The sequence below is a fragment of the Monopterus albus genome, unplaced genomic scaffold, assembly GCF_001952655.1.
Source record: "Monopterus albus unplaced genomic scaffold, M_albus_1.0 scaffold193.1, whole genome shotgun sequence".
NCBI classification, from domain to species: domain Eukaryota; kingdom Metazoa; phylum Chordata; class Actinopteri; order Synbranchiformes; family Synbranchidae; genus Monopterus; species Monopterus albus.
This window is the reverse complement of record NW_018128073.1, coordinates 412,137-422,570: the sequence shown is the minus strand read 5'-3', so window position 1 is coordinate 422,570 and position 10,434 is coordinate 412,137. Positions and strand designations below refer to the sequence as shown.

Genomic DNA, 10,434 nt, shown 5'->3' with positions numbered 1-10,434 from the left:
GCAAACAAAGTAAACACACAGGTTGACTAATCAACAAGCATAATGTTAATCTTCTACTAATTAAGTTCTTAATTCATCAAATGTTAGAATCAACCTTAAAGTATGACTTTGTTAATAATTTACCCAACATCTCCTACCTCCTGCTGTTGCCTATAAACTAGCCACTCTGGAGGCATCTTATTAAGTTGTCACAGTAGACCAGTTCCTGGTTGGCGTGTAAAGCCCTGAGCCGCCGTGGTTTCTTTCAATGTCATGCTAAACAGTTAATTAACAAACACTGAACTTCACTAGGCTCCAACATTATAAATACTACAGGACCTGTAAACTCTAAAATATTTCAACTGCCACATATAAACACAAACACACCCTCACTGACGGAACAAACACACTGAAAACGAGGGGCAGCGGCGCCCTGCTCAGCATCTCTCCTGTGGAACATAATCCCTCTGCCTTTCTGTTCATTAGTTACAGCTCTGACTTTTGTCCCGGTGAGTCACTGTCTACAGGAACATTAGAGATGGCCAGAAACTTTTTGTTCTGTGAAACAGTTTTACTCTGATGGTCATTTGTGAATGTGTTTTTCAGATATTTTCCCATCAGAACATAGATATTTTGGATGATGTGCCTTCAAAAGATCCCTGTTTAATCCTACTGTAAATGTGAGATAAGGTTGCTCTGCTTCATTAGCTCCTCTCTTTTTAAAACCTCATTCTGCTAGTTAGACCTCTCTGCTAGTTACCGTCGGGCCGGAAGTAGAGGAGTGTGAAATGCAGGACCTCCAGACTGAAAGACTTTCTTTCCGACTGCCATCAGGCTCCTAAACAGCTGACTCAGGAACTACCTCATGTAATTCCACGTGATGCTTTATTAGACTTTTGACCTCATGCATATCTTCAGCTCCCACACTATTTACACACTGTTCGCACATGCACAATTGCACACTCACTGCTGAATATTTGCACACACGGCTCCCATGTAGCATACATTCTCTCTTCGCTGCATCGTGTTCTTGTATTTTTCTTTATGCTTCTTTCATTGGCTGTTTTAAAGTGCCTTAGATTTTTGTACCTATGTATCAACTTCATATTCCATTTATATTGTGTGGCATTTGTGCGGATGGCAAAGTAAAAATGTCATTGTACAGGGAAACATGTTTCCTCATTGTGCATGTGACAATAAACACTTGACTTGACTTGGTGTCCCTAGTGCGTGTGCAGACACAAACAGCAGATGAATCTTGTAGATGAGTTTACCTTTGAGGCTGCAGGTCGGCTCCCACAGACGAGTAAATCTGTCGTCCTCCATCTGCTGCTCACGCTCATCTACATCTTCTTCTGCACCCACGTGATGCTTTATTAGACTTTTGACCTCATGCATATCTTCAGCTCCCAGTTTGAGTTGAAATACATGTGAATATTTTTCTCTTTTGCCCTTTTTTCTAAAATTAAATGTTCTCATCTCGTCCTGTATTTGTATGCTTGTTGTGTGAGTGATCCTCCTCTGCAGCGTCTAATTATATTTGTCTATCTTTATCTCATAGTCTGCAGGCTGCGCTTTGTTCAGTTAAACAGTTGGACTGAGGACACTTCTGATTATTTGGTCAATATGAACTATTCATGTAGGTAACAGAGCTTAATTTTCAACTATAACCAAACTCAAAGCCTGGTGTTGGACAGCCATCTGCTCTCAGATGGTCTTTGGTGCCAGCTGCAGTCACTGTATCTGCAGTAAAAGTACAGCGCTGACCTCTCTATGCATGGTGATTGGTTACTCTTTCTCAGATTTATAGCAAGCTCCCTGTTCACCTTCACTTGTATTCTACTCAGAACTGATGAGAATTGATTTAATTTGCAGCTAAAAACAAAGGTTGTTTACCAGATTTCTGTGTAGAGAAAATGCAGCTGCCTGTGGTTGGTTTGAGGGAGGATGATTAAACCTCTCCCAGGTTTTTACTGTGGAAGCCAAACCACGCAGTTGTTTTACAATAGATTCTGCGGCTGAGCAGTTTGCTGAGATACCCAGCATAGATGGTTTGTCAGAGACATGCTGTGGTTGAACATTGGTGTTCAACAAGTTCCCATAATCCAACTCAGCCACATCTTCAGTGTTTATTCTGGATTTCATGCTGTTTACTGTCTGGAAACGGTTTCCTCTAGAGTCCTGAACATATAAAGAGAAAAACACCATCTAGTTCCTATAAACGTATTGTTAACCCTTTCTTTAGAACTAATGTCACAGTTTAAAAATAAATGAGTAGTTGAGACTAATACTTCACTTTTAATGTTCTTTTTTTCACAAATAATCAAACATATGGGTTCCAAAAGTTCAGCATCTTCACAGTTGGTGACGTCAGACACATCCTCAGCCTGGTGAATGAAGGGACCTGGTTCATACAGAAGGAGAAACGCTCAGTGAAAAGTGACACAACATATCAGTGGAGTCAGATCTTGATGCTGCTGCTGCTCCTTCAGTTCTGTTATTAATGATCTCCTTTATTCTTTTCTGTCTCCAGTCACCTGGATAATCATCACTTGTGGGACCCAAATGAGTTTGCAGTTTCCTGCTTCAGAATCATCATGTACTCCATCCAGGTACAGTACACACCTAAACTAAACCCTGAGTCAGGCTCCAGCATTGTCACTCACCTTAACAGGGAGATATGATAGGAAACGATGGGAGAAAGAGATGTAATGTGGGTCACCTGTCCAGATGTATGGCTGAAACCAGATGCTTAATGCTAACCTGCAGCCAGGGTTCCTCACTCTGTTCTCACTGTTAGCATTTCAAGAGAAAAGTATTCGTATTTATTCCCAGTTGGTGCCTTTAAGAGGAAGTTTCACCATTAGAGAAGCACAAACACCTGCCCAGTCCTGCCTCATCCCCAGTTCTCCTTTCTGGATGTAGCTGACAACATTAGCAGCAGATTGTTAGCCAGCACCTGCAGAAAGGCGTGGGTGTGTGTGTGCCAACCCAGAGGATTTCTCTGGATTGCACCAGCAGACACTGAATCAGTCTGATGACATATAGTGGGTTGTCTGCTTGTGTTAGCAGGCGACTGTCCATCAAACCACACCCACAAAGTCCTGATAAGAGTTGTTTTTTTTGTATTAAACTTATTATAAAGAAAACTTGAGCTTTGTGAAAAGGTCTGCAGGTGATTTTGACACAGTTCATTTACCCTGTTGTTGAGCAGAGGACAAATACATTTGACACTTCTTTAAGCACCAGCTACTCTTGTGTTTACCTCCAGACTGCTGGGCCCTTATTACTGCTGTCTGTCACATTTTCCACCATCAGTCCACTCTCTCTCTCTACTTCTTCACACTCCCATACCCCAGACCTCCACCCCGCTCCCTCTCTCTCTTTCCTTTCTGTTTAATTGCTTGCTCGTCCAGCGGCTCCCAGGTGATTCTGGGATGCTGCCACCGATAAACTTCAGGCAGCGGTGCTGGGCTCCCTGTGAATGCATGTCCATTTCTGTGTGGATGCCACTGTGTGCCTGAGGTTGGGGGGACAGTCAATCATTCTGCTGTCAGGAGGAAGCATCAGAGTTTGGACCAGTTAAAAACAAAGCTTCCACCTTGAGTGGCTGCTGATGAGTACAATACAAGTGTGGTTCACGTCTAGCAGCTCCAGGAAACTTGTTCAGTTTTCACAGGTTAATTTCTGAAATTGTCACCTTCAGTGTCGTGATTTCTTCACTCAGGAGCAGGAACAGACCAGGATGTGCTGCAGTCATTAAATCACCTTATCACCTCAGATGCAGAAAACTGAGGTGCACAGTTTCTCACAGGAAATGTGACTAGTTCTTTTTAATCCAAAAGACGTCCTGAGTGGACTTCGACTGCACCAGTATGTTCAGTTTTTCAAAAATTGCACTTCTTAGGTCACCATGTCTCCTAGAACGTTTCTATGCAGCTCTTCTTTAGGGAAGGTGTTTGACTGTTGGATAATATTCCAACGCCAGCCACTGAGAAATGACACCTAACTCGTGTCGGTTTGGTGTTACCAGCCTGCAGCGTGGAGCCCCCGGTCCTGGGCATTATTTTAACCACTCATCAGAAGAACAAGTGAAAGGCTCCATTTTCAAATCTTGCTGCAATGATATTACAAATAAAAAGTAACGCTACTTGAATGTAAGGATGTTCTCTCAGCACAACATTTCAACCAATCACATGTATCAGTGAGCAGAAGATCTTTGACTGGAGACGTGAAACCTCGCGTATAAGACTGTATGGTTTGACAATTCAGAAACCTATGCTGTTGGTGGGCCATATAGTAGGCTTTGCGACATCTGGTGGCCAAAAGGAGGGCTGCAGGTTGGATCACGCAGGGTTAACAACACTGCATTATGCCTACATCTGTAGTTCCAGCATCTGTCTGTAAAAGGCTATAGTCAAATAAAGTGAGTCCAGGTGACCATCAGTGTGCTGAATTTCTGGTTCCTTTTCAATGTGGATGCATCTTGAAACCTTTTTCTCTCTGCCTTTGTGGCTGTGCAGGCCCAGCACTCCCACCATGTCATCCAGCAGGTTCTCAACCACCTGGACACTAACAACAAGAACACGCCACGGGTCAGAGCCGGCATCGTCCAGGTCCTTCTGGAGACGGTGGCCATCGCCGCCAAAGGATCAGTGGGTGAGTTCAAGGACCAGACTGGTTCCCTTCGCAGGACCAGTAACAAGCTGTCCTCTAACTTTTGGTTTGATAAAATACAAGTTTAATAAAAAATAGTGCTAAACATTTAGCCACTTAATGTATTTGCCTGTAAGTCAAGTGAAAATAAAGTTTCAGCAGACTGACGTACATGGCTCCCAGTTCCTCTCAGCTAGTCAGGCAGTGTCAGTTAATATACAGTATAGAACACATTTAACAACAACAGATGTTGACCAGAGTGCTTCAGAGAGAGATGGGAATGCCCAGAGCCTCAGACAACATATTAAAATGCCTGGTTTTGTCAAGCTACTGTAATACTCTAAAACCCAGAGATGCATATTTAATGCAGTTCATCTGATTAAAAAGCAGCCGATCCTCTCCTCTGTGAAGCTGAAACCTAGGTTGCATTTGTTCGTGTCATCGTTTACATGAAACCTGACGTGTTAGTCAGTTGTTTCTGTTACAAACAAGTGGTGTGTCAGTCTGCTGCTTCACTTCATTTGAAGCAGCCAATTAAAAGTAATTTCTTCTGTATCTTACATTTGCTAAATTAAGCATTGAAGAAAACTGCACAGAGTGCAAGTGCAGTCTTAATATAAACACCTCCCACTGCAGAGGATTATATCATATGTGCCTTCAGGTTCTGACAGCCCAGAAAGGAGCTCATTAAAACCATGACGTAGCCTGTACACTTTCATCAGGTAATTGAAACAAGAGCGTGGGGCAGGTTGCCGATCTCGGTGCCACGTTGGAGCCGTGGCCTCTAGTGACCACGGCCACCCATCCTCTCAGTTTAATTATTTCTGGTAGGAAAACAAAGAAATGAGCAGAAAATCAAAAACTGAGGATCAGAGGTGTTGAAAAAGGTGCTGCTGTGTTAGTCCTATCAGAGCTCCTGCTCCGTGGTTTCGTTTTGTATGCGTTAATTGCCTCATAATTAAAAAAGCTGAAGGTTTGCCACTTTTGAAAAGAGGAACAGAAATAAACAGAAAACATTTACTGCCAATCATTTAAAACAACTCGATTTTAAATTCAGTGTTTAACAGAGGTGAAAACACTCTGCTGCTGAGCAGAGTTAGGTTTCCTGAAAAAGTTTCTTGAAATGTGTTGGAGAAAAGTTTAACTTGTTGATAACTGTAGATCAAGTGATTGTGTTTAATTCCTCCTACCTGTGTTTTACTGCCTGCACCTGGAACAAACTGGCCATCAATCTGGACAGGAATGATTCAGGAATCCAAAACAAGTGATATGTTTGAAAGTGAAACCACGTTTCCTCCCAACCTGTGGCTCGGTGCAGTGTGAAGATGTGAATTTCTCAATTTACTTGAAAGGTGCAGCCATAAAAACATGGAGTCTCAGTGTCAACATCATGCAGCTCCAATGTAGAACTGGGGTAAGGCGACACTGTCAGCGTGGAAGATGAGGATCTCTCCAAACCTAAAGCTGTGGAGGTTGAAATAAAAACAGAAGGGCCAGACGGGATGAACAAAATGAAAGAAATGGTTTTGTCAGACACTTCTTTAAAGGAAAGCTTGACTGATTACAGCTGTGAAGTCATATTGGTACCTTCCCACAGTTTAAGGCCCTGCTCCAGAACTTGCCTCAATCTGTCATAGTAGGTACCATCTGGAAATCTCAGCCAAAAATCCCTCTCCTTTAACTTTAGTGTTGTTCTTCTGTGGTGTGATTGCAGGTCCAACCGTGCTGGAGGTGTTCAACACTCTGCTCAAACACCTGAGGATGAGTGTGGACTTTGAGCTTGGCGAGAGCTCGAGGAGAAACTCCAGCGCCAGTGTTTCATCCGGCCGCGGCAAGGAGAGCGAAGAGCGGATTGTCCAGAATGCCATCATTCAGACCATCGGTACTTCCTGTCTTATTAAAACAGTACTACCAATACCGTATGTACGCTGATGACTCACTGCTAGTGTGTATCTGTCTCGCACGATTCGATACGTATCTCGATACATGGTCCATGATTAAATACGAAAACGATACTGTCATGATACAATACAGTATGATTCAGCATGATTTTAATTGAGCAGATATTTTGTTTTAATTTAGCTTTTATGAGAAAGACTTTACATCCATTAAAGTATTTGTTTAGGGTATAAAATTAAAACGAGTTAGTTTCCTTAAAGCAGTTTCTTATTTTAAGCAGCAAAAGTCAAATAGATGATTAAAATGATGCCTCCAGCTGATGTTTCACCTTATCACAGAGAACTACAATGCATTTTTCACTTAACTCCTGCTGACTTGTTTTTCTTTGCCTCAGCTTCAGAGCCACTGTCATTTGTCCAAATCCCATATTTTCAGCATCACAGGCACGTCTCCGTGCAAATGAAAGAGCTTATAGCTTCAGTTACTGACTTCAACCCAACTGGGTGGAATTAAATATCAGCTGATGTGCTCTGAATGTAGCTGCTAACACCACTAGCACCGTTACCTGCCCCGAGCTGACTGCCCTCGCAGTAAACTGCAGCATTCCCCTTGGTTCAGCAACATGTCGCCTTTGTGATGTCGCTACTAACCAGGTCCGTGTTACTCCTCTCTGTGTACTCAACACCAGTGCTGCAGGTTCTGCACTAAGTGGCTGCTGACACTAGCACTGACTCTTGTGTCGATTTTCTGATCCATATCGTTCACTAGTCATTTCCTGTCTCCCGGTGGCCATCATGTGACAACACAGGAGGTAAAATCTGTAGTCTTCTATGGTTTTCAGGGGAGGCTCCGGCAGTGGAGACTCTATCAGAGCGAACAGGAGAGAGAATGTAACTGTCCTATAGAAGTGTGAGTGCGACTGCTGACTCAGCTCTCATGTCCTCCTGCCAGGCTTCTTCGGTGGAAACCTGCCAGACTACCAGCGAGCTGAAGTCATGATGTTCATCATGGGCAAGGTGCCAGTGTACGGTACCCCGTGCCACACCTTGGACACCGCCAAGATTGGGTGAGTCACCCAGTCGTTAACCAGTGAGCCCGTGGTCCCCCCTACTGAAGAGACAGGTGGGGTCTGAACATGCTGGCTCCACACCATCTTTTCAGCACAGAAACCAGTTTCAGGTTTCCTTTTTGCCTTTATTATTTTTACAAGGTAAGTGGGTCACGGTGAGGTGGACGTGGGGAGCCGAGAGGAGTGTACCTGCAACACAGTCCAACAAGAACAAAGCAAAGTCAACCTTATTGATCAAACAGGTCTAGGCGGGGCTGTTCAGCCTCTACTTGGCTCATTTTAAATGTTCACGTTCTGAGTTCATAACCAGACCTCTGTCTCATTAGGCAGTTGTCTGGAAAACCATCACTAACGCTGCTGTACTTTGTCTCTCTTCTGTATAGTTCACGTTAAAGAAAGATGTAAGATCTGTGGTTTGATACCTAAACATCTCAGAATGGGGAATTTTCACCCTTAGCCGTAAACAAAATAATTAGGGCTGTTGATGTTGTACTTGTTGCACTGTCTGTTCAGTTGCTGTGACATAAGTTGAGCCACGTTCAGTTTCTGTCCCAGTCGACCCTGTGTTATTTTGTGAAGGAGCCTCATTATAATTAATTTGACACAGTAATAGTGTTGGTCTGAAGACGGTCTTGAAACCGTGTACACGTGGCCTAGTACAGAGCTGGCCTACAGCTGCTTTGTGCTGCTAATTGTGTGTGCAGACTGAAGAAATCAGATTTGTTCAAACAAAAAGAGAGACTCCTGTTGACTCCTCTCTTCTTCCTCTGCTCAGGCACAAGGGCACCAAGAGGATCCAGACCATGTTGCTGAGCTCCCTCATCATGGTGAGTCCTGTCTGCTGAACAATAAACCAGTCTGTCTGTGATCAGACTGGTGTTGCTCCACACCGAGTTCACTGGTGGTCTGCTGAGTCACACGTTTCTCTGGGGATTTGAATTAAACTACTCGCACCGATTCGAGTTGGTGTGTAATAGCACATCATGATGTAACTGTAACTGACATTTGACCTCGGTGACCCCAGTGTGACGTGCACACTGTTCTTATTTGGTGAAACTAATGCATTACTTCAGACAGGTTCTCAACAAAACAGCTGCTGTTTTATACAGATGTTAGCAGCCATGCAGCTTTGTGTCCAGGTCCACAGCGCAGAGGGAGTTTCACTTGTCTGGGACAGATGATGCTACATGTCAGCAGTGCAAAATGGCACACAAACAGAATGAATGAAGGACAACCTGAGGTGCACTGACAGAAACAAAAACAAGTGCAAACAAATAAAGTAAAAAAAGAAAGGTAATACGAGTCAGTGCAAAGATGTAAATACGCCTAACAGCTGACTAAGCTTGTATTTGTAATATACGTCATGTCAGAGGGGTGGACACGCAGGAACAGCTTCTGAGATGATCACAAACGGATGAAGCTCGGCAGCTGTCTGGCACTGACTCATTAGACCGATTCACATCTAGAAACCGTTTTCAGAACTTTTCCATTGTAAACATTCATGTGAACATTTCTGGATTTATATGTAATAAACAGAAGAAGAACCTGACTCAGGCTGAATGGAGGAAAGAAGGCACCAGCTCCGGCACCAGCGCTTCATTAACAGACACTGATGATTATGTAAGACAATGTAAAAATAGCTCTTTTGAACAAATGTGGTAGTGATTCGATAAATGGTCAGAGCGCCTCATTTTGTCTGATCATAGATGTTCATTTTCTCAGTCACATTTTTTTTTGCTGTTTTTCCCAGTTGGTCAGAATTTTTAATTTTATCTTTGTCATTTTCGAGCTCTCGAAGTCTCTGTAAAGATGTTTCCTTCAGAAAGAGACCCTCATCTCAGTGAGACGAGGAGGCACAGGTGGCACCAACACATCCAGCAGTGCTGCACTCGAACACATGCACGCCGCCCAGAGCCACAGCACGCACTCCAACACACACACTGCAGTTTATTATGGCGTCATCAGCCCTCGTCCCCACTCCTCGCCATCACCTGGCTGCTCGGTGCAGCTGCAGTGGGGGTCGAAGGTCAAAATATTTATATGGCCATGCAGCTGTAGTTGTGTCCGAGCGTGAGGGAGGGGCCAGCGGAAGGAGTGTGTGTTGATCAGTGTCTCCTGTGACACTGCAGACTGTCAGGGCAAAAGCCAGATGTTTGAGGACTGTGGCAGTCAGGGTGGAGGCCTGAGCTCAGTCACCAGCAGTAGTCGCTGTACACTGAATAGGATTAGGTTTTTTTTTTTTTTTAGTTAGTTTTTGGTTTAGTTTATGTGAAAGTGCTTTTGTTCCCCACAGTTTTCTGTTTAAAACCAATAACAGAACAGAATGTCTGTTAAACCTGAAGCTTCAGTAAATCAATCATTTACTGACTAAACTGAGAAGACACCACAATGCCTTGGGATCAGTTCAGTACGTGGCAGTGATGGAGTATTGAAATTGTACTGTAGAAAAAGTACTCGATATTCTGTTACTGGCTTGTAGTAGGCTAAGAAGGCCTGGTCTCACCCTGACGTTTCCTGTGACAACACCAGTGTTACCTGCAGCACGGCTGATGGTCCAGAGGGCCATTGATTTTTCTGTTTGGAAAACTGCACACCCTCCATTTTGATCAGAAGACGGCTTTGATTTGATTTGATTTGATTTGATTTGATTTATTCTTTCAAGCATGTAAAAACAGTTGATATGACAACACACATAATTTTACACATAATCCAATATCAATTTACTTATACCTAGTACATGCTTGAATGGAGTAGGAAGAAGTCAGACTTATCCAGTCCTACCCCATGACATCATCTTACCATCATTGGTTTGCAAGCAGTATCTCTACATA

General features: G+C 43.4%; 1 protein-coding gene across 1 annotated transcript in view; it reads left to right on the top strand.

Moving 5' to 3' along the window:
- The window catches only part of efr3a (EFR3 homolog A (S. cerevisiae)), a 73,669-nt gene that overhangs the window by 47,525 nt on the left and 15,710 nt on the right, over window positions 1-10,434 (top strand). The window contains exons 9-13 of the mRNA XM_020617690.1: window positions 2,513-2,591; window positions 4,503-4,638; window positions 6,350-6,517; window positions 7,486-7,600; window positions 8,379-8,430. Of these exons, the coding sequence (XP_020473346.1) occupies window positions 2,513-2,591; window positions 4,503-4,638; window positions 6,350-6,517; window positions 7,486-7,600; window positions 8,379-8,430 (550 nt within the window). The remainder of the gene's footprint in view (window positions 1-2,512; window positions 2,592-4,502; window positions 4,639-6,349; window positions 6,518-7,485; window positions 7,601-8,378; window positions 8,431-10,434) is intronic.